We start from the raw sequence: 26,593 nt of genomic DNA on the forward strand, positions 1-26,593 counted from the left end.
CAAAATGAAATTATTTTGCAGCTTTATACACATACAGTTTTAGCTTTATTCCTTTGCTGCTGAACCCCTCTTCCGTTCTAGAACAAAGAGTTTTAAATTTTTTTTTTATATTTTTATTAGACTATAAAATAACGAAACCGGAAAACTGTTGTTGTGTGGAATGAATGCATCTATCGTTGGTATTTGAAGGCCATTTAAACATTTTTAATGTATTTTTTTTTGTTTGCCATCCAGTTCAATGGTTTTAGATATCTTTTATTCAATTAGCAAATGTGAATATTCTATGATGAGTTTATTCAAGCCAAATTGTTTTCAGTAAAATTGGAATCTCATTACCATTGATTGTGATTTCTGAATAGTTACAGATACAAAGAAATTATCATAACTCTTTTAATTGTTCATAAACACCAATGTAAAACTTAAATTAATGAATTTTAAGTTATTTGTAATAACTTCATCTAGTTGATTAAAAATGTATACTGCAGTAAAGAAGTGTAATAATAATAATAATAATAATATTATTAATATTATTATTTTTAACTTGTGCTTTGTTATTTTTTCGCATTTTTGAAACTGTTTCTTAGTTACAATCAGTTATAAGAGATGCCTACATTATAGTTTATAATTAATGTAGACACTGATGAATAATTAAATAAGATGTTGAAATGATCAATACGCGATAGCTACCATAGATTAAACAATCTAGCACATTGTACAGAGTTATGGAGAAAAAACAAAAGAGATTTCTTGCAAAACAAAAAAGAACAAATAGCCAACAATCTGTTCCTCCTATTTAATTTAAGTTGATTTACATCTAAACGAAACAATCCAACTGTGCACTATCTGATTAGTAATAAAAAATGTTATATAATTAACCAGGAAAAGATTAGCTTACCTATTATAACTCTTTTCTATTAGGCTGAGCCAACATCGAGTTTTGGTATTTAATGTATCGGCGACAGTATTGTCCGATAACACAGATAAAGGGAGGGAAGATAATGATTGTAAAAATTCACTATCATAAAAAACAGATCACATTGAAATAATGTTATTTAAATTATATATGCATACAAGTAAGAAATATAGAATAACAAAAATTAAACAAAAAATTTGTGATTATATGAACGGATGATAAACTACTGAACTTGACCTTTGCAAGAAAGCTGATGGTAATAACAAACCAGAGACTAATTATGCAATTTCTACTGATTCCTGTCACAGTGTTTTTCACCACACTACCGGTGCCTTGAGAACAGTCATATTCTGCTGGTCACAGTTGTTTTAGGAATATCGATGTTACCCCATAAGTTATAATAATTATTAGATTTGGTGACAATCCAAGTGTAATGTATGGTGTCAAGAAATATTACATTATAATCTACGTGATTACATGTAACATGTTTCTGATGTAATTATCAATATATGCATTTTTTTGCATTCCCAATAATGTACAGTTTAATAGTATAAAGCACCTGATCATATTTACCTATAAAGACAGGTGAACGATTAAACAAATATCTCAAATTATGAGATTCTGAGGGGACTAACTAACAGACAAACAGTTGTAGAACACCTCAAGACAGATTCGCTTGATTACAGTATATTGAATAATATTTTTTTATCTCAAAGCTGAAAATTATTGTACCAATATGATGTGCAGTGTCCATTTTTAAGGTTAAATGTAGGCGAAAATCTATGCGAAACCCGATTCCTTGAAATGTTATAATTCATGAATCTGATAAGAGTTCAGTATTAATTTTGATGGCATAAAAATTTATGTATATTATTAAAAACAACACAGATGAAATACATATGATTACTATGATTATTTATAATCAACCAATAGTTTAAAAAATGGTGTCGGAATGTTAATAATACTACTTAACCACTTAATACCTACTATAGTATAAGAAAGTTTATATTATTGTACATTGTATAACAAATATATACTTCGTTAGAATTACTAAAACATTAACAATGTTTAACATCTATTAACATCTATGTCACATGCTACGAACTTCGATGAAAACAACTTGTATAAATATCATGAATAACTCCTTTGGGGACAAAATTTTATACGAACAATGAGACAGTGTAAGTCAGTCAATGGTTATTTATACCAAAAGCTAACGATGCTATCTAAATTTAAACAAAATAAAAAGTTAGTTTAATGCACTAACGGTAACGTTATTTACAAATACTTCTGAAAAAACTGACCTTAATTCATGATTCAAAGGTAGTTTTCTATTTTACCAGACATACATCTCAAAATTAATTACGTACTCGATTGGTTGAATAGCGTGTAAAATTATTTAAACTGCTTGTTTTTTTTACCGACCAATAGGTCTATTTATTTGAAGTTACAGACAGTTGATTGTTCATGGTGATGCATCGCTTTCGAAGATCATCACATATTAATTTACTCCTCGGTTTGTATGTTCCGAGTTAAATCTATTACATATATTTGCAACGATACGATTTTGAAACATAATTCGTCCAGACTATGCACTTCGAATAAATGTCATGGATAACTTGTTTCAGATGTAGAGATACGAACTGAGCATCAACAGCACTGTTCAGATAGTCCAACTAATCCTTTAAGAAGTAGAAATCAGTTTAATAACATTATTAATGGACCAGATATTCAGTGTGAAAGGTTTCAACCTTTACTAAGCGGTACGAAGGAAACTAGGTAATTCATAACAGTAAATAGTTGACAACTGGTTGATGTAACAAAGAGTAAAAACTATGGTATTCTCAGAATGAACACATGTGTTTATAAAAGAGACTAGGATCAAATCAGTAGTATCCTTTATCGCTTTATTTTCTGAGAATTAAAATCTTTGTTCTGTTATGAGTACCTGTTTATGCATAACCTCTGAAATAAGTACGCGATAAAATGACGACTACGATTCATTTTTGACAAGAGACAAAGATACCACTAATAAGTTTAGAAACTAATAGCAAAAAAATGAAGAAAAACTCCTATTTCTTTTCCATTAGACCTACACGACAAACTTGAAGTAGTATACAAAAGTAAGCAGGATCTTTTTTTGGAAGACAGCACAACAAAATGCTCCAAGAAATACGTTTAATCATGCAAACTACAGGGCTTATTACCAATGAACACTTCGTATAAATGATAATATCATATCACATATCAAAAGACGTTCCCTTTATAGAAAAATCTAAACGAGCATGAGAATCCATACAGTGTAGGATTTAGAAGAAAAACACCCACAATAAAGTGATTTCACAGTGAATGTTTAAGACAAAAAATGTTTATGCCAATAATTATTTTCTTATTTTCGAATAAAAAAATGATGCAAAAAATTTTAATTCTGTCCAATTAGTAATCGATAATTAATCATATATATATATATATATATATAGCGAGAGAGAGAGAGGGGGTAATGGAATTTGTTTACTTGTGGTTATAAAAATCAACAAAAACGGGTTCATAAGCTGAAGGTAATAGAGCAAAAAAACATATGTAACAACAATAACTGCAACAACAACGGACAGAAGCTGAATAAGTCCCTTTGAAAAAACTAAAGCCAATGAGTTTATGAATAAATTGAAAAATAGTGAGAAAGATTTCTCGTGAATAAAAAAACAACGGAACTCTTGATCAACCCTATGTGACGACGTGACATAATTTGCTTATTTATCTGAATCAGACTCATAAATGAATAAGTACAATTGACTTAGTTTGAATAGCTTAATCTAGTCCTTTAACCTTTATTCGGTGTAGCCTAACCACCAGTAGCCTCATTTAGTTCTCTTGATAAACGAGAATAAAAAATGATGAACTTGAACAATCAGAGAGCACAATAGTTATTCAATTACTTATCCCTAGAACTATTCTAGCAATAGAAATCAAAATAAAGCAATCAGTGTCCAGAAAAAGGAAACCGTTATTGTTAAAAGTGCAAAATGTCACCAAAATTTCCAATAAACGGAAACATAATAAATTCTATGAATAAATTTGTTACACTTAGTTTTATTAATAAGCTACGAAGAATAAGTTAACATGTGACTTAATTATTAAACAAATGTAAATGTCTCGAAAATCTGCACTCTAATCTACACTGAATCGGTTGTTCTACTGAAAAGTAACTTTGAACTGTGTGAATGTATAGAAAGATGATTTTTAAAAAGTCATGTTAATGCTGAAAAATGAACTTAAGGGTTTTGTCTTGGAGAAAACTGTAATGAAATCCTATGAGTAACTTCCACAACCCTGTATCATTTTCATCTATGAATGTGAATCCTAAAAATGTACATCGATACAATATTATGTATACAGAGATGGATTGTGGCTAACAGTGGAATCCAGAACACACGTTTCGTCCTAGTTGGAACTCGTCAACTGGATGTACCTGCTAGCCACTATCTATCTTTGCTTAGATTGCTTGTGACTTAAGACAATACCGAGGTAGTTAGCACAGTATACACATATCTCAATAAAAGAATGATCAATTGCACTCCTAAACATCAATAGGAAGATTCAAACAAATAATAAAAAATAAATATTGTGCATGATTTCTAAAAATTAACGTCTAAATATGTTTGTTAAATGTAGTCCACTAACAGACAATCTGCTGACTTATTCACAACTTAACTTTTCCAAATTGCAACGTAGTTTTGAATGCCTATAAAAACGTGTTTTTTAAAACGTTTGGAAGTTCTTTGGATAGATACAATATCTTATCATGAATAACGTGTTATCACAATTAGGACAGAGGGCATGATTGAGTATGAAAAACTTTGAAAGGTACCCACCGTGGATTCAGTACACATATATTATCAATGAGTAATATTACATCATGGGCTTTTGTGGAGCAGCATAGGCCGCCAACCACGATTCTCCATTCAAATCCATCCTTGGATCACCTTTCCAGTTGTTGCCAAGGTCTACTCATTCTTTTGATATCCCACTCCAGTTCAGTTACATACAACAGAACTGTCTTGACATTCGTATTCAGGATTCTGACTTCGATGTTGATTGACAGTTGTTTTGAGGTCCATATTGTTCTTGAACTGTAGGAATGTGGTCCTTACTTTGCCATACCTTGCATTTATGTTTGCATCACATCCTCCCTCTTCATCAATGATTCTGTCCAGTTATGTGGAAGTGTACACCACTACCAGAAGGTCCTCATCAAACGTGAATGAGTTGGTGTTCGTCATGTTGTATTTGAGGATCTTTATTTTCCCTTGTGTATATTGAGGTCTACTTTTGAAGAGGTTCCTGCTGCACTAGTTGTCCTGATCTGCATTTATTTCTGTGTATGAGACCGAAAAGCTAAGTCATTTGCAAATTCTAAATCATCTAGTTCCATCCAAACTGTCCACTGTATTCCGTGCTTTCCTCCAGATTTTGAGGTCTTCATAATCTAATCAATCAACAGAAGCAAGTGAAAATGAAAGAGCAAGCTGTCTTGTCATGCTCACGTCCTCACTTGAAATGCATTTACAAGCTGTCTTCCATGCATAACTTTGCAGTGTAGTTCATCGTATGAGTTCCGGATTATGTTGACGATTTTTTCAGATACACCATAGTGTCGAAGAATGTTCCATAAGGTTCTCCTATCCACACTGTCAAATGCTTCTACATGATCAAGGAAATTGATGTATAGTGGAGAATTCCATTCAACTGATTACTCAACAATGATCCATGACACCATAATTTGGTCAGTGCACGACTTATCCCGGTCTGTTGATTACGAAGTTGGGCATCTACTGAACCTGTCATCTGGTTGAAAACTTTTCGTGGTACCGATAGTGATTTGATGCTTGTGTAGTTTGCGTACTTGCTCAGATTTTTTTCTTTAGTATCTTGATGAGGTATCCTTCTTTCTAGTTTGTCAGTGGTACTTAATCCTCCTCCCAAATCTTCCTGAATAAAACATGGATCATGTTTGCAGTTGCTTCTATGTCTAATTTCAGTGTTTCAGATGGTATATTGTCAGGTCTTGCTGCTTCCCCATTCTTGATTTATCTGATGGTCATCCGATTGTCTTCATAGTAGTCTCTTCTTTGTTTAGTAGATCTTGTAAGACTTGGAACCTGTTGTCGAGCATTATCTTGGGTTGGTTGAGCTTTTTAGTACAACAGCGTCTCTCTTGAACCTATTCTTTTCATTTCATATTAGGTCCAATGGGTTTCACTGATTCCGAGCACCGTCATGTTGTATCTCCTCATTTCCGTAGCCATCTGATTAGTCCTACCAGTCTCCCGTATTGTCCGAATATTCCGTGTACCTACATTAATCGTTGCTCTAGTTGTAAGAAGGAATATTAGCCTCGTGACTTCCGAATAATCTCGTTTTTCGCAATGAAATCCTTTAACTCCCAAGGCAGAGTTTAACTGATTTAATATACATATTCTGATTAGCGATTTTTTGGCCAGGTTGTTTTCTACGGGATGGGGTTATCGACCCCATGTTCAACACACCTTCATAAATCCCAGAATAATAGTTCATAAACCTGTTATGTAGTCTTGTACAATAAATATTTCGGCTCTGTACATACTGAGATTTACTGCTTATGGTGCATCATGATCTTGTATTCTATAAACATAAAATCACATGAATTTTAAATTTTGCATAAGGGGAAATAAAATAGGATGTTTACGTCGTCTTCCTGGCTTTCTGGTTGGTAGAATGGGAACAGGTAGAAACTTTTGTATGCATGATTGATCATTTCATTCAAAGATATAGTTAGCGGGTGTAAACGGAAAGCTTTATAACACTTATTCATTAAGAAATAGATTATAAACACACCTTTATTTTTAATTCAAATTAGTGTTGACTTAAAAACATCTGAAGATCAAGAAGCTTCGAGTAAAAGTACCTAACTCGCTTTTGGTAAAAGACAAATTATAAAATCTCCAAGAGTAAAATAAATCATTTTGGATATAAACTAGTTCGAAGTCATCTTAGTATTCAAAGAAAATCTATTATTCATACAGAACAACTTGTTCTTCGGTTGGGATCCTAGTACAAGAAACAGTTAATCTATCTGGAAAAATTACAACATTCATTAAGAAGTGGAAAGAAGTAGCACTTTTAGAACTCAATGTTAAAAGTGCTTTACAAAAATCTGTTAATTGTAATACGCTTAACGAAGTTGGACTATTAATAATTGATACACTATCCTTACTTGTACACGTTGATAGGCTTTTTAGCTATCAATTCCATTTGGCTTTTCCATAAATTCAGTTCCAAATATTCTAATTGCACACCAAGTATAATCAAAATGTCTTCAGGTCGAGCCTCGACGAATGACCAATTATATCATTGTAAATATGTAGTTATCGACCAAATAGCAGAGAAAATGATGAAACAATACAGTTAACAAAAATAACTCATAAAGCGATGGAAACTATACTCAAATGCCAAAATATTTTTGATAGTCTATATTCTCAAACTAATAAATAAAGTGAACCAGTTCATAGTTAATTTTTTTCAAAAATCATAGACTTTAATACAAAACTAGTTTATGAGCAACAACCAGTGGGAGTAACTGTAATTCAATCCCGTCAGGCGTTAGGAACGTAGAACCTGACAATATATTTGCGTTGTTTCAAGGTACAGAACCAAATCTGCACAGCAAAAATGATGTTAAGACAAACATGATGGTAGTAGAAGTAGCAACAATATTAGTAGCAGTAAAAGAGGATAGGCATAGACGATAGGATTGGAGAATGAATTCGCGGAATAATAAGTACAAGTGTTTTAAGACAAAGAGTGAATACATTTGCTCCGTTCAGACGGACTCAGAGGTACTTCATCCAAAGTCTTCAATCAGATAGTCTGGATCTACTCACACGGCTCTGTCCAGTAATTAGTAACTTCATGAACCGATGCCAAGTCTGTGGTTCAATACTGACAAGGAATCCTGGGTGTATTATAAGTCTCTTATATTCTCAAATAAATTGTAATGATACAGTTAATAAGAAAGAATGATATTCAACAATAATGAGAAAAGTGAAGACAGCGCTTTTAGACGTAATCCTAATACTCAGTAAATTATATAATTTATATCAAACTGTTTTTACTATAGGGGTTTGAGTAGACTGCTAGAGTTCACAGTTCATAACACTGATCATAGTTAGTCATTTAAAATCATGAAGTACTGGAAAGCCGTTCTGCCGTAGTATGAAACTCCTTAATAGTGTGCACTTACGACCCGACCAGGAACCTAATCTAGAGACTTTGAGCCTCACTACGAGAGCTTAAACTAAATTGATCCGGGGTTGAATGGTCACTCCAATCAATTTTCGATATTGTATGACAATCACCCGTTGCCAATGATCATATGTACTTAACACTTGACACGACTGAACTCCATCAATCACGTATTCTCCTTAGAACTCCTACAACTACCTCTTGAAGTAAGTCTTGGTTGCGAATGAGTACTGTTCAGTGCTCCCTATCTTTTAATCGTTTTCTGCTTATGGTTAGTTTGTAATATAAACTATCTAGACTGTATTTATCAAAGATGTTGATCTTCATAATTTAGTTTGACCAACTTGAAAAAGTTACAGAACAGTTCCTTTGTTTAAAATAGGATAAATGTTATATATTTCAGATAACGGAATGGTTGGAATATTTCAATTTTGAAATACCTATATATCACCCTTCATTTTATTGCAGCCCAACACATTTTGTTTACGAGCTAATTGTAAATAATCAGTGTTTATGCTGATGGTTTACAGGACACACAGAGGCAACAGTTGTTCACATAGAGGAAAATTACAAATACGATTTTTAAAATGTGATGCAAATAATAGTTAATTCATAAAGTTTTGAAAACTAACCAGTAGGCAAATGCTTCGCACAGTTTTAGGATCATTAGAACGTTTTACAGAACAATTCTCTTGACATGGTATACGAGTGACTAGTTTGAACACGAGGTAGAATACGAAGGCATCCCACAAAGTATACAGTAGAAATTTGGTTACAGTGAATAAAAGATGAAGCACAAACCATATGGGGCATAATATAAATGCACACAGTACACTGACAAAAAATTGCACGACCGATTTTAACAAGAACTGGTAAAAAATAATCTCGAATAATGGTATTAGACGATTCGATCCAAGAACTGAGATTTTCAAGATAGAAAATAAAAAAACGAAGACAGTAAGTCTAAACATAAAGTCTGGTATTTGGCATGGACATTATATATTACTAGCAAAACAAGTTATTTAGATGAGTGAATTATATATTGAAGTCGAATTGTAACTGCTAACGACAGATAGAACAAAGGAGTTCAACTGAAATGAACTGTCACTAATTTTATTTCTACAACAAATATTGATCGATTGACTAATTTTATGTCACCAGCAATTTAAAATCGCTACATTTTGTTCGGTATACGATAAATATCAGACCCATATAAAGCCGTACATTGATCAAACAAGCAGTCAAAAATGGGATGATTACTCATTTAAATTGTATTGGAACAACTGGTATGGATCTAGGTGTATGAAGATACCTACAAGTTCAATCTAATTTTATTGAATACTACTGAATACTAGCGTAATTAGGATAATCAGTAACGAAATTCAAGTGTCTACTTTACATTATTCACTAGGATGATATGAAAAATATGCCACAAAACAAAGATTCTTTAACGAAAATATATATGAGAACAAAATACTAACATACCCGGTGTGTATGCGTTCCAAAACAGTAAACCAAGTAAATGTGCAAGTAATGATAGTAACGGTATCACAGGTATCGATAGCACACCGATTACTATTGAAGTGGTAGAGCATATGATACATAGTGTAGGCCAAAATACTACTAGAATCATGGTTGTCAAGACACCATGAATTATATACGTCCAGATCCAATGAATTGGTCTTATTATATACCATCGAAAAAAACCAGTTGATAACAACTGATGGTCAAATTTTTGCCTATTTCTACGTAGCGTAGTCCACATTTGACGAAGAAAACTGATTAGAGTATGATTATAATATGCTTTGTCATAATATACATAACCCTTTAAAGTAAAAGAAAACAAACGAAAATGACTACTTACTAATCCTAAATTTAATATAGAATACTCGGCGAAATACTTTAGAAAATATAGAATTATGGATCTAAACCATTGGAATCAATGTTGTAACAATGAGGAACAAGCTAAAAAATAGGTTTTTAGGTGATAACAAATCCTAACAAGAATTTCTTGAACATGAAAATAAATGCCAAATCAAAGATAGCATTGCTGAAAAAGCCGTAAGTGAGCATATGGTTGTACAGTTTTTAGGATGTAAGGCAAAAACAAGGCTAACAGGGTTTATTCACATTGGTTGGTTTTCTGTATGCTAAATCGAATTTCGCACGACGAAAAACATGCAGAACTTCGTATCCTAAGAAAACGAGTATATGAGAAATCTTTGAAAAAATTATGCAAAAAAGCCTATTTTAGAAAGTAAAAGCTATATAGTTATACTTGAAAACGGGTATCTTGATCACGCGTAGTATATATCTTTTTACACAAGAACTTAACATAGATTCATTCGCTTATCAGTATTTACGAGACGATCAAAATCACAATGAAATAATTTGTTAATATCTTACTACTTCACTAAACTATTCTTAAAAATAAAAGACAAGCAATCAAACAAATTACTGAGAATACTCTCATCCCAACAAGATATTTGATAGCATACAAAGTCTACTTACATGCATAATTTACACTGTATTACAGTAAACCACAGCCATTAAGTCAGATTGTGGTCTATCATTACTACCTGAGTGTATTATGAGCCAACACGAGATTAGAGAAATAGACAAGACAAAATTTCCACTAAAGATATTTCATATTACAGTCATCAAGATATCATAAACGGTAAGAGAAAATCATATTAAAAGACCAGTCAATATTTTCACCTAATGACTTTTGAAGCTTCAGTCAAATATTTCGCGAAGACACCCTTTACTACTTATTGAAATACAGTAGCCTAATAAGAAATACGAAAGTTTTACCAAGCAGGAAGGCGCTGACGAAGTAAGTAACGGTATAAATCACAAATAGTTCATGAGTTAAACTTGTTAACTTACTGAATTTTTATCTACTTTGTACATGTAATAGATCGACGTCCGTTTGAACAATACTACGTAGCTGACACATGACTGGAAAGGGATAATGACCTACCAAACACAAAACCAAAGCAAATTAGTCAGTCATTGTGGTGGTTATACCAGGTTTAAAAACTAGTATGTGGCAAAAACGACAGTCAGTATTGAAAAGTGTAATGATTTATAAAAGACAATATGGTAAATAATCTTTACTTTACTGAGCTACAACACTTATGCACATACTTAAAAATGGAACTAAATAATTTTTGCATTACGTAAGACAGCAACCTTAAATGGTTTGAGTGACACAGAGAGTTCAAAATAATGACAGAAATAAACTGGAAAATTACAGTACAAACATGGAGTTGTTTCGTGCTTTGCTCATACTTCCCAGTGTATATACTAAGATATTACTAGTCAGCCAATGTGTTTGGTTTTGCATGAAGTCAAGGTCCAGGGTTTTGAAGAACCTAAACATGAGGATGAAATAAAAGTCCAATACTTATTCGTTTTCAGTTATTTTCATGTTAATTTTAGTTCACATCGAGAACAAGTAGTCAAATTAACAAAAAACAAGCCCATACCTTGTGAGTTCGTATATAACAATTAATTTTGACTGACCTGAAACTTATAGTCAGTGAAATGAGACTAGTACTCGGTACTCATATATCAGCTGATATATCGATTGCTTAGTAATTTTACAACCCATTATCCTACCATATATCGTCTTTTTTGAATAACATCACAAACATCCTACTACTTTTTATTTCAATATTATCGGCAATTCGACTTTACAAAACCTCGCCTTCACATAGAGACAAACAAGACTTATTTATTCAATCATATTTCGTTTCTTCACTGATTATGACTACTAAAAATTAACAACACGAATGTTGATATATGGGGATTAAACATTCGACACAAATGTAAACTCACAAAAAAATATTGTAGTGAACGGATGAGCCATGAATAAGTGCATAGAAAGAAAACAAGCCAACGCCACATAAAATAACGTGTCGAAGCTTTTAACACCAATGTAGATTGCATAACAAAATTTGATTGCGAATAATTCACCTATATAAAAAAATAATAATAGTAATAATATTAACAATAGTAATGAAATAATTAATTAGTAGTAAAATTAGTGTCAAGAATGACAATTACAAGAAAAAATAGTCTCAATGGATTTCGCATTCGCTAACTGGAAAAAGTACACCGTTCAAGGAATAAGCAAATACGTAATTAAGGAAATAAATCTTCTGAACGATGCGGTAGTAATAGCTCAACTACTTCACTTCCTACCAATAGGACAAAAATACGATTCAAGAAAATGTAAATTAGTAAAATAAAAGGAAGCTAGGAGGAATTCAGGAGCTTGGAATTTGGGGGAAGACAAAGAACGGATGTACCTGAGCCACTGGAAATGATGAGGAATGCCAGTCAAGACTCCAGATAAAAATAGGGTAAGTCGAGTCGGTTCTCTGCATATTTCGGAGAGAGTAAACTTTGATTGCACGGGGGTTCTAGTGTCCTAGCTAAGAAAGACTGCTAGTCAACTTGACATAAAGTTTGAATATTGAAAAATCCAACATAAAGTTTACAGTGCAGTTTTAACAGACCATCAATGATATTTGGTGCATTAAAATCGTTAGCATTGGAGAAGCGTGGTGACAAAGATAACGTTATAGGAGAAGGGTCGACAGTGGAGGAAAAATGGTATGTAAAATGATGTGGTTTGTCACAAACAAGAGGACGTCAGGCTCAGCTAGAGATATGGGAGGCTGTTATCTCATTCTTGTTACCCTTACTGTGAAAGAAAATATCTCCGCAAAAGATCTGAAAAGGGAACTGGATTAGTCGTGGAAGAGTGACTATTGAGTTCAATGAATAGTTATTCAAGGTCATTTATATACACCCTTTTTGCGAGAAACGTTTGATGTGTTAGCTCCACATTTTTAAAGCCCTACTGACGGAAATAGAAATTTGTAGGATAAGATGGGGTGTGACATTATTAGGCCGATCTTTTCTCACCCTTTCGTTCCAATTTGTGAGAACGTAGAATTGTTGTAGATGATAGTTTACATGAACTACTGCATATTGTGTCAGCAATATAATGTAACTTCATACAGAAATTATGTGAAACGAGTTTAGAACATATTAATGAAAAACTTACTTGATCAGTACTGCTCTTGGGCGGAAGTAACGGGTCTCGGTAGCGATGATCAGGAGAATTTAAAATATTTGAGAAGTCTGTATTTGATGTTACAGTGTTATCAGTGACAAAGCCAACATGAGACGGGAAATTATCACCTTTATTTGTCTTGGACGTATTCATAGCAAAAGAACTGCGCGGAAATCGGTACATCAAAGGAATGACTTCAGTTGTACAATTCTGAGTTTTGTTTCTTTTGATATGTCGCTTAATTGTAGGCAGTTGATCAGGAGAACCTTTATCAGAATCATAGCTGACCAATATTGTATCTACAAGTTGATAATGATTTGATAAGCTAAAGTCCTCACGATACACATAAACATTACGAAGACAGCGTCGTGAAACTTGAAAAATGAACTCTTCATCTGGAAATCTGGCGCTTTTAAATATTTGATCGCGTAGCAAACATTCACGCTAAGAAAAATAAATCCGGAAGAGAAAAAAACTCGTAAATAAGATAAAATAAAACATCAATGACACATCGATAGTAAATTAGACAGTGACTTTCATTATAAGAATGTTTTGTTAGATTATTAACCATTTTTGAAAAAAAGACTGTTAGCTTATTTGTAATGGAATGGAACATTTTTTCACTAAACAAAATCCGAGGTAAAGGGATGCATAACCATGGAATCGTTTGATCCCTTCTCATACTAAAAAGTTAGCACAAATTAACACCGGGTAAGTACTCTTTATTGGTAACTAATAATAAGTGGTAAAAGTTAAGACAACCCGGAAAAGTGGAAAGGCATTCACAATTTTCGATGTCAGTGGACTGAGACGCTAGCAACGCAAATCAGACAGAAAAAAGGCTTAAACACGAATACACGCACATGAACATCATTCGGCCATATGATCCGGTAAAAAAATGATTTCACTTGTGATAAACATAGTCAGAAACAGATTGGATAAGAACTTTCTATCCCTAACAAACGTGATGTTAAGACCAGACAAATAGAATCAGACATGTGTATCCAAAATCTAATGTTTCAGGTTGAATATGAACAAAATATCATACAAAACAAGTGATACCCAGAGTATCTACATCCACAAAGGTTCGGACAAGCTTGCCTGTCCAAAAATATCCTTCAAAAGCCTATCATTATCTGATAAAGCAAAAATAACATTTCTTTGAAGTTATAACTACCAACCAGGAGTTGAATATCAACGACAGAATCACACAATAGATGAGAAAAATGATGTTTTCACTCGGTCAGGTTTACAACATTGCATTATGAAATGTAATGGTGTACAATTAATAGATATCCATAGGAACTTTGAATGATCATTATACAAAAGCTCACAGTCAATGTATAAATCATGCAACATAAAAAAGATTGTAAAAATACTTACAACATGATAAAGTACATTTTGTTTGACCACCTTTAGATTACTACGTCAAAACTGCACGTGAATGGTTTATAGCATTCATTTCAAGTCACTTATAAATTTACTGACGTTTTAAAGAAACTAATTTTAAAAAACGCTGTAATTGTACTCTGTCCCAAAAGCATATTATGGAAAAATAACGAAGAAAAACTAGAACTAAACGAAACAGACTTGTTTTCTTATTAAAGAAAGTACACATAAACAAAGTGACACTAACTACTAGTTTCATCAGATTAACTTAAAATGAGGAATAGTTTAATGATTTTTAGGACAATTGCTACACTCTGTGACATATGTCACGTATAACCTAAAAATTATCAACGGAAATTAATAAATGTTACCACTGCTTACATCTCTTAAAAATGCTAAATCACGGCCAATTAGAAAAGCATAAGAATCTAAACCATTTGAAATGCACTTCGATAAAACGTATTCATGAATGTCCAACTTATGTTCCTAGTATAAATTGTAGAAGAAATAAAAAAACAATAACAATTCAGAGAAAATAATCACATTGGTTGATTAAAAAAAGGAATCAAATCATACTTCATGTATGAAATGATGCTAGAAAAACACCAAATCTCTTCATTATAAACATGTTTTACACACTACTACACTTGAAACTGTTTTGAACCTGGACGATAGAGAAGTAGAGTTAACAGTAATGAGAAAAAAAGCTAACTAATCTTACAATCATATTTAATTCACAGAAAATTCTGAGGATTAGTTTCATAATAACTGGCACTGATTACCAAGGTGCTTATGCAAAATTAAGGAAACTAACTTGCATTTAACCAAATTTACTAGTGTAAATCACACCAGTAAATCAATAAAGTGCCACCAACTATAACGACAGTAACGTTGTTTTGGTTTGACTCTGATAATCAAAACATACAAGTGAACAAAAAAACATATTCTGTGTGTGTGTTTGACGGTACGATTTGCAGAAATATTGTTGTAATACATTCAATTAGTGAGAATATACACACGTTTATCGACTCAAAGTAACTTTTGAGCCATTTTCATGTACAAAAAAAGTTTATTTAGCGCAGTTTATTTCATACATAATAGTTTCGTCTATGAACAACCAGTGAGCAAAAAGCTCCGATTTTCTTTTTTAAAAGTAGTAATAACTTCAAGCCATTACTAAAATATGAAGTTAGATTTCATTTCCACTGAATTGTTTGTAAAATTATCCAGATTACAACCAGAGCTTAATTATACAATAAGCTTAATACCAGTCGGTGGAGTGGTGATTCAGCATGATCATGTACGGGTAAAAAGAATGATATTAATCGACTTTGAAAAAGTTTCATTTTTATTTCAGTCACAAAGGTGGCTTTGCAATGCGTTATCTCCTGTTTAGGTTCAATGCTAATATCAGTTACTACGTCAAAGACTGAAAGTTCTTGAGAGGGAAGAATGATAATCAACAGATCCCCATCTTTTACGTACATAAGTTTACACCATATTGTTATTTTTATCATGTAAACAATCTGACAGTTTTCTATCTAACACACTTTTTATATATTATCAAACATGAAAAGACTTTTTCATAGAATCATTAAGTAAAATAATTAACCTGCCTAAAATACAAAAACCTGACAAGCAAAACTCTAAAGCTAATATATGGGATCGTATATTGGTACAATAATTTACCTGAAGGTATTCCGCCTTTGCATAATACCACTGTTTTGAACGCCATTTAGGGATATTAAATAAAACAGGATTGTTTAATTTTAAGTTTCGTTCATACGACTGACAGTATGACAGCCAATTTTGCATAAATAGTTCTTTAGCTTCTGTCACAATTAGATTGAATTTCGCTTCTTGAATTAATGGTTCAGCTGAATCAAAACAAGAAAACGTTATCGTTATGTCACAGTGATTAGAGAGTATTTAAGAATATAAGAGAATGACAATATCACGATTCCACTATGTTGATACTAAACTTATATTTGCAGAACATAATATTTCATTAAATACTTTTGATATAGCAAGACAGCTTAAAAAATCCGATCATCTTATTTCCATGTAAATTATATTTTTACTACTATCCAGGGAAAACTGGAGTCAATGGTAAAAGATTCTTGTATAAAAAAACCACGAAAATGAAAATTCAAATCTTAGTAACATTAATAGGAAAACCGAAGCATTCCAAAAGCAAAACGCTGGAGCAAAATCAAAATCATGCGTTATCAGGAATCAATATAGAACAGCATGTATACTTCGAAAGCGGCGATGTATATGGGTGTTAAGTGTATTAATAATATAACCTATCGAGTAGAGTGCTAGTCAACGAAATCTTAGAGTCAGAACAGACACAAATTAAAGTGTATTACCTATCCCTGGACTAATTTTATGCAACGCTTCACTTTGACGAATGGCATCAAATAGTCGTATTGCATACTGTTTCATACCATCCAGTAAAACTAACTGAAAGACAGAAAAGAAATGCAAAAAAAGAAAATAATGGAATCATCAACAAAACGTAACAGCAAACAAATTCGAAATTTTGATATGCCTTATATAACTAAAAATAATATCCATCAACAAAAATTTTAGTTAAATTCCCAGAAGAAACAGAAATACTGATTAAAGAGAATAATTATAACTAGCGAGTTGGAACGAAACAGATGAAAGGAGATATGTGAATCGAGTAACATCAGTTTCACACAGATCTCAGTGAACAATAAAACAGGTGACATTAAGAAATAACCAGTACGCCTGGCTTCAAGCATCATTTATGATGCAGTATAAAAAGTTCGACAAATATAAACTCATAGGTACGTTTGATAGAACAAAATGGTAGAATTCAATGGGTAGAAGTTCTCTATAAATGTTGTAATATTAACATATGCATCTACTATCTAACATTAAGCTACGACTAGCAGAGATAAACGATGTCGATGACATTAGATGATCGTTGAGCTTTATCACGAAATGAATAAAAGTGGGAATGCGGACCACAGGATTTTGTAGCTCTAAAATAATGCGTTCACAGAAAGACCACAGGGTTCGTGGTCCAACCATTGATTGAGTCATGGACGTACACTCCACAGAAATCCCTAATCAAAACAGAATACCTCGCCAGTGCTCTCTAAATTCCAACAGTTGTGAAAATGAAATTAGTCTGTGATCCAATTCATCTCGGAATAGTAGTAATAATACGAAAATCATTTCAATTATGTTTACGTTATCCTGATGATCTTTACCACTAAGATTTTTGGCGTTTATTAAAATAAAAATGACAAACTCAGGTTAACACTCTACTTACCCTTTTAACTTCAGATACTGATTTCTTTTCATCTAAAGAGTAAAATTAGAACAAATGATAATTCTGAGAACATCATAATTTAACTTCATATAGCAAAATTATAAATTAACAAAACTTATTCAACAAGTGTTATTAAGACGGAAAATGTCTAATGAAGACGATAGACTATGACGTACCTAAAGATTCCACGAAACTACAGGAATATGCTGTAAAATAATAATTACGAAATTGTATGTAATGTCAGCTACTAGCTGATTCACAGTAGTTTGAACATCGGATAACTATGTAAGTGGTTCAGATGGTCCACTTTCTACACATCGTCTGACTTTGGTCAGTTGACTTATTTATGGCAGGAATTTAATTATTCATAAACCATACAGCTCACGTCAGTACCTTTCATAAAGGAATAAAATTTTGCGGACATTTTTTCTATCCTAAACGAATCAGCTTCTTCAAACTAGTAGCGTACAAATACAATGGTGGTAAATCTGGTCCATCGTGACCTAAATAACAGTGTCTACTCCAAATTGCTTTACTGCTTGAAAATCTATTTACGTTTTAAAAAACACTATTGCTTAGTCAAAAAACAAAAACAGTGAAAGAAAAGTTTATAAAAGAATGTCTAAAAATAAGATTTACCAAAAGCTATTACTGACAAGTTAAATCAAGTGCATAATTTAAATATTTTATAAACACTACAACCAAGATAAAACAAATAACAATTTCATGATAGGCAGAAACGAATGCGCACACAAGCGTACTTCTAATAATACTGATGAAAATTGATCGAAATTTAAGTGTTGTATCTCAAGCCTTTTGAAAAATTTACTATTTGTATATAAATAAAAGTTTTGTGTGAATAGCTTGAAAGCCATATGCATAAATATTTTACGAAATCAAGCTGATCGGTATATCATTAGATTTCTGGAGTAATACCTAACCAATATGAAAGCGAGTATTGCACTGAACAACAAATATGATAGCTCCCCTTCCTCATCGATTCACCAACCCACTGAAATATCAAAAGACAACATGTGAGATATGACTACGAGTTATTACTTTGTAATGTTAGAACCCATTACACATATCTTAAACTAGATTAACACTATAGTGAGGAAGCACTTGAATGAATCACGTCAATTGGCCTAGTGACAAGATACACTAACTAACAAGATTAATTCATATCACATAGCAGAATGAATTAAAATCTGAAGAGGAGGAACTAATTAAACAACATTATAAACCCATAACGTCTAACTAGACCACTTCCTACTAACAAATAGGAGTTACTAAACATTCACATAATCTTCATGTTGGGAGTTTGCGAGCAGGGCAGAATCATTCCCCACGTTATCTTTTAATAACGAACATTTAAAACTGATTTTAACAATACATATTTGATCTTAATCAGTTTGCTTTTTAATTAAATGTGTGAAGAATAATTTACAGATATTATTTGACATCAGGTGTACAAAAAATATTAGAGTTAACCGAAGATAAATGTGAATTGAAGCTTGCAACTGGTTCTCATACTTATTTTTCATTTGAAAAAGTCAATAACATTCCCATAAATTAACAAATGGAACTAATAAGTACTTTTACTCTGAAGTCTCAAAATTTAACGTTGCGCTAGTCTACACCAACATTATTTAAACAACATCAGCCTACTTTTGTAAAACTCTGATGAAGTTCATTTCTTGACTCTTTCTCTATTGTGTATAAAGAAAAGATAAAGCAATTTTAAATGGAAATGAATGGAGAAGTGTATTTCATGTTACATGCATCTTTCTTCTGTAAACAGCAAAATATATCATCTGAGTAATTGATAGTTTTTAAAACAGAAATTATACTTGATATAAAGTAAATTATAGTTCATATGAAATGCATTGATGATGGCTAATAGTGTTCTAGACACAAAATATGAAGCTTAAAACTCAATTCCGATGTAAGTGTTGAAGATCAAAAAATTGAAGGTTGTTTCTTGTAAATACAGAGTGCACATAAAAACAGTTTAACAGCAGTATTTTCAAATAAAGTGAAAAAAACAAGATTATCAAAGTGACACAAATTCACTATAGCTCAAGGCTTTTCATCAGCTACAGACGGCCTGAACTTCCATCATAAAAGTATTATAAAGAGTTTTAAACACTATATTTAATTACGTTAAGTTCGAAACAACATGAGAAACAAGAGAAGGAAACAACACATTTAACATAATAGTTAAGAATAATTAGTATTCATATGTTAAAGGTGAATTCATATAAGAAAGGGGCTGAAGTTATAGATCCTAATAAAAAGACTATGAATAAAAACAAATTAATGAAAATCGAGGCACCTCGTTGACAAGTAATTAGGGTTAACGTCGTGAGTGAATGTCAGTGGAATTTGTTTTATTTTAAGTAATAAATTACAATGGAGAGATAATCTAATTAGCAAACATCAAAATAAGGTAGCTATCTTAAAATTGTAATGAGAGGTTTACCACGACTTTATTCTATATACAGAGGTCGGGGAGGAAGCGCCTGATGGCAATGGCCTTTACAAAGCGGATTAAAAGTATTTGCTGTATTTTTTGATAATTTTTAAATGCTTTCGTTCCTATTATCCATTGAATGTCTAGTGGTCTCATTTGTGAATACTTCTTTCCAAAGAAAACTTTCGGGGAATATAATCAGGAAATCTCGTAGATGTCCTTTCATTCTTTCCTGTATACTCGCTTCCGTAAGCACATATACATTTGTAAATACATTTGGAGATGACCTCACAAAGGTATTGATCCAGTGAGATTAGTTTAAGAAACATTTGGTGTTATACATTAAAAATAGTTGCGTTGCAGGAAGGCCTATTTTTAGAGCTAATTTAATTCTTTTGTCGATTTTACCTGAAACCTCCTCATCTTTCTTTGACCACAAGATGAAAACAAGCGTTTTTTCAACAGTTGTTTGTTTGGAACTTTTTGTAAACACTTTCATAATATATTTCTTTGGATATTCAATATATCCTTTTTTTCTGAATTTTTCCGATTAAATACAATCTTTTACCTCTGTTAAACAGGTTTTTAACTAAACTGCATTTGCAATTAACAGACGAAAATCGGTCAAAATTTAAGCACTACTCCGACCATATTTCTTTCCTTAGCAGGGTCCAGTTGGTTGCTTTATTGCTCCGTCGATGTATTTCTGACGAATCTGTTAAATATATGGTGGACTTAAAGTGGCGGGAGACTTCTATAAGAAATTTTAATCCTAATAATCCAATGCTTACTTGACGTATGGCATCAAATCGGCCTATTAGAACATTCAAAAACAAATCAACAGTCAACTCCTAATGTGTTCTAGTTTTGCGAATTCGCTTGACGCTGCTCCGAATTTTTGAAACTAGTGATAGCAAACTAATTCCATCTAAAAAGTACAGTAAACTTCTTAGAGATACTTACGAAAACTGATATCTCTCCCAAGCTGTACGTGTTACTAATCTTAACTGTTTTAGTCATTTTTTTATTTCTATACACCTGTAAAATCCGATGATATTGTAATTTCATTGAAATCACGAACTGATTTAAGTTAGACAACCACTGAATACCAGGAAACACTGGACAAGCATTTTATTCATTGTTAGAAGGCGTGACCGATGGAGTCCGACCGTGTTGGTCGTGAGGAAGGCACTCAATGATGATGTAAGGTTGCGCAATACCGTGAACTGTTGTTAGATTTGTACAACATTGGATAATGTATAAGTAACCTAAAGGTTAGGCGTTCATGGACGAGACCGGAGGTCCTGAGTTCGATTCCCAGTTGCGAAGTTGTGGGTGTGCAATTCTGAGTCCCACACTAGGATGAAAAACATGTTTAGTGCTTCAAGGTTTCAAACGGCTGCCTAACATAGATCGGTTTGTACTGTCAATGAAATCCGGAAACTTTCACAACCCCATACTGATGAATATTATAAGTGTTGTTATAAATGATATTGTTTATTCAGTCCCTTTATCATTGTTTTTTCCTACCTTCTATGTGAATAAATAAACATTCCGTCAATGACCCAATTTTATAACATGTTTCCAAAACGTGGACTCTACATCTTGTGAACCCCAATTATCTTTATAATTATACAATGAGTACACAACTATTTACTCACGTTATGAAAGTAAACGGAACCAATTTATTATACAAAAAAATTAGATAAACAGAAATAGACATTGCCGCTCCAGGTGGTTTGTTCGTGAGCAAAGGGCTCACTACTTTGATTTCTGTAGCTGACCACATAAAATGACGACGGATGAAATATGTATCTTTAGTTACTTCGTAAATATTCTTGAAGGTAATCATTATCAAACGGCAGAAGTAATATCTGTTTGGACTAAAAACAACCAAAGCTATGAATCCAGAGGAAATGCATTCAGTCTTTTTTTGCCGTGGCTAACCTCATGCCCAACAAAGTCAAGAGTCATTTTAGGTATAGGATTACCTGATTTGACCAAGCTACATACAAACTGACCCATTGTATTTTCAAACCTTGAAGTTATTTTATGCAACTACTATTGTTAGTGAAACTACTGTCCCATATTACAATTACCATTGCCATTATTATTATTATTATTATTATTAACCTTGTACACACACCGAGAATTCAATGAAGACTCACTCCATTTTACTATTTCCTACCCATTTGATACATTATGAAATCTTCAAGCAAACACTTGGTCTGACTTAGACTCTCTTAAGTTATTAATGATTGTCATGATTAATAATCTCATAACTTCATTTAACCCATAAAATTAATCAAGTTAGTATTGAATACTAGTCATTTTGGAATCAATAATTTTATCAACATTCATTTTGACTATTATTCTCATAATTTTAATTGACCCATAAGCTTAGTTGGATTGACGTTTCACATAGATCATTTCAATTTTTGAATAATTCAATAAGATGAAGATTATCAAAACTATGTGATATATCACGTAATAATCTTCGTCTTCCTATTACATTATCCAAATATAGTAAAGGGACTAATTGTTTTACATTTTATTGTTTCTTACAAGCAATTCTAAGTTCCAAAGCTGTAATTTTTAAAGATAAATTTGCCTTAAACTCGGCTATTAATTTGGGCTTGTAACTATAGGAACTAATGGGCGATTATAGATAGGGATATCTTGAGCTAAATGAAATGGAAATTTCTAGACTAATGGAATGTAAGTTTCATATTTTGTTTTAAACTACGCACAGAGTCAATGGTAAACAAAATACAATAGAAACGCTAAATACACAGCGTAAAAGGCGGCATATTCCTTGACTCCCAGTATTGATCTGAGATTACTAAAGTAAATACCAAATACACCCACCATCTAGTGGAATCCGCTAATGGACAATTAAATAGAGCAGTAATGGTTAAATGATTGGAAAACAACCGGACTATTTTCTGAGACAGATAACTACAAATCGAAAACAAGTCATATGTGTATGAAAAAATTATTCCCTAATAATGATATACCACAATAAATTGATTAACATGAAAACAGTTTACACAAACCCACTTCAGCCGAAGAACTTGAAATCAAAGAGCACTTAAGACGTGTTAGATACTAGTTTGAAAATTTTAAAAGGTTAATCTCTCACATTTTTACCTGATCACGCTAGCAAAATGTGACATCAGGACATAAATCATGTTTGAAAACACATAGATCCAAAATCATTTCCAAGAGTTCTGCTTAAATTATTACACTAGTTAAAATGTCTTTCATTTCATTCAAAATACAGATCATTTTTATTTTTTAAGCTGTACTGTACTCCAAAAAGCTACTAAATATTTGTATTACCTCTAAGCTGTGAAACAGAATATTCTTTAAAATCTTGGAACCAATCTCCTCGCACTGAATTCTCCAAATCTCCAATCACATGTAAACAGCGTTCAAGCAGAACGGGATCATGAAGACGAAGATCAACTGAGACACGATTCGGTGTTAAAAATCGATACGGTAACGGAATGTTTTCTGGAATTTCCTATGGTACAAGCCAAATAAGTGAATGAACGTAACTATAACATGCATATATGTATATAATTATTATCAAGCCTTCTAAAGTTATCACCATGATATTTACATAGAACTCTTAACAGCGTCATATAATGGATAGCGCTTTCATGAAAGGAGTAAAAATAAATATTTTGGAACCAATTAGAAATTTCATTTTTAAAGTAGTTCTTAGGTCGGACAAAAAATAACGAACTAACCACAGACATACGAATGCATCCTCAAATTCACAATACACATGAACAAGTAACGAAATTGAGATTATTTAGTACATGATAGTAAACCATTCTACATTTCATAACACCGAGCAGCTACAATTTAGTATCCCAAAAGTAAAACATTCGTATGTTACTCTGTTTAGGTGAGATCATGTCCCTTTAAAAAAACTAAGATCAGTTGTCTTAAATTGTAAAGATCAAAATTACATTTCGTAATAAGGAATAATAACGATAAAAAATTTAAATGCACACAATATAGTTTACCGTCCAAGTTCTGCGTTTATTTTAAGTAGTATACGAAACGGTACAAGCATAGATGAATTCAATTACTTATTTTCTTATAGTTTTGAGTGATTTCAGATGACTGGAATTATTTCAAGCGAATTTAATTCAAAATATAAGTAAAGTATTAACAAAATGAAGATGTTCATGACTTCTGTTAACTAAAAAAAATCATTTACCTATTTCATTGATCGCCTAGTTGACCAAATTACATAAACAAAGATACAGGCATTCACATACGCACCAGTTTTGTGCATACATGTATCATCATGAGGATGACTGCGACAACAATGACAAAAAAGGTAAAATTGACCAGTTATTTGATATAATCACCTAGAACAACTAAAGAGTTAGTTTCTTTTTCAAATTATTTAGTCATTCTCGCGAAGTTTCCATCGATCAATTAATGTGTTAACAAACAACCGGACTGTTTCTCTCTGACTTTAAGACTGGGAAAACTGAACAGTAAGTCTGGTCTCATAATCAGCCATTAGTTAGTGTGAGATAAACAGATGAAGAATTTATTTTTTGATTAAAAAACACAAACATAGGTTATCATAAGAATAATAAAACATATTCAGTATGATACAGGAAACTGGTAATTCTATTTATTTACATCAATTAACTACCCATTAATTTACACATCGTACATGAGAATGAATTATTAAATAGCTTATAATTTAAAAACAGTCTCTTAAGGTTAGAACTAGTAATTGCAAGAAGATAGCTTTTTACCAAACAATGACCAGAGAATACTGGGAAAACAGACCTAAATAAGGAATCCGATTGTTAAGAAATATCTATTAATATCACTATCGCTACAATTGGACAAAGTTAATAAACAGTAGCAACTCACCACATGAATGCTGAAATAATAGTAATAGGTGAAATTCGAATATGGATGGAAAACATTTCACCTATATAATAGGTTTTGCAAAGAAATAAAGTGCAAAGTAATCGGTACATTGTTAGCATTCCTGATGTAGAATCCAGTCATCCATTATGGTATATATGGACGAGTGTTTAAGCTTGCTATGCTTTGAATGCATAAGCATTATTGTCTTTTATTTCACGTCGAATATCATGGTCTCTCAATGTTTCTTTCGTAAATACAAGCTGATTTCAAAAAAGTTAAAATGTATGCGAATATATGAAGTCACCCGTTTTATTTAGCAATGGGAATACAACCCCTATCTTAAATATGAAAGTTTCCAGAACAAAATAAGCGCTTTTCTTAGAACAGTTAGGAACATATGACCCTTATCCGGACAATAGTAATAAATAACCATTTTTGAAAAACCATAACTTCTAGATACCCAAATTAAGTTCGCCTTTGAATAATCTATACGTGTTTCTGTTTCCACCCTCATGAATAGTTCGTTCTACCAATAGTTTTCAGTCCTATGTGTATGTGATTGATCAAGTAGACAACTTGAAACATAATCAGATTGTCCTAACTACGCAATAAGGGCACAGAAAATAATCCAAGTCTTTAAAAGTGAATTACATAAAGTCTGTAAAAAATGAAACACAATGAATAAAAATGTTTACAGAGGAGGGATTCGATAGAATTTCTTGCTTCATTATCACTCAAAATGCACCGTTCTGTACATAAACCAACGACAACTAACAGTAGGGAAATTCGTACGTTTGCTCCAAATCTCAGTTAAATCCACGATTAAAAAGTAAATATTAAGTGTAAAGGAATTCTGGCTTAAAGTATGATAGCGTTGCAATATATATTAATGTTTGGATAAAAACGTTACATTACTCCGTCACCATTAAAATTGTGAAAGTTTAATTTTTAAGCCGTTAATAATAGTCTAAAATCCACCCACTAGTTGAGAACAAATTTCTGCTGCAACATCTTAGGGCTGGAAAAAAAATTTTTTGTGCGACTACTAATATACATTCAACAAAATTCTAGATTTTGGTATTGTCTTTCTCCAATGCTATCATAACCATCTGAAAATATTTAGAAATTTCGAACTAAAGCTGAAATATTATCATATCAAAAACAATATTTACCTATCCATACTGACGTGATTAAACAATAGTAACTCAGATCAAAACATTTCAAAAAAGG

General features: G+C 32.2%; 1 protein-coding gene across 1 annotated transcript in view; it reads right to left on the reverse strand.

Moving 5' to 3' along the window:
* The window catches only part of Smp_170080 (sodium/dicarboxylate cotransporter-related), a gene marked incomplete at both ends in the record, with an annotated part of 94,546 nt that overhangs the window by 19,250 nt on the left and 48,703 nt on the right, over positions 1 to 26,593 (reverse strand). The window contains 6 exons of the mRNA XM_018789206.1: positions 13,275 to 13,727; positions 15,054 to 15,158; positions 16,362 to 16,549; positions 17,045 to 17,138; positions 17,980 to 18,011; positions 23,795 to 23,978. Of these exons, the coding sequence (XP_018654673.1) occupies positions 13,275 to 13,727; positions 15,054 to 15,158; positions 16,362 to 16,549; positions 17,045 to 17,138; positions 17,980 to 18,011; positions 23,795 to 23,978 (1,056 nt within the window). The remainder of the gene's footprint in view (positions 1 to 13,274; positions 13,728 to 15,053; positions 15,159 to 16,361; positions 16,550 to 17,044; positions 17,139 to 17,979; positions 18,012 to 23,794; positions 23,979 to 26,593) is intronic.

This window comes from Schistosoma mansoni, chromosome W (assembly GCF_000237925.1).
Source record: "Schistosoma mansoni strain Puerto Rico chromosome W, complete genome".
NCBI classification, from domain to species: domain Eukaryota; kingdom Metazoa; phylum Platyhelminthes; class Trematoda; order Strigeidida; family Schistosomatidae; genus Schistosoma; species Schistosoma mansoni.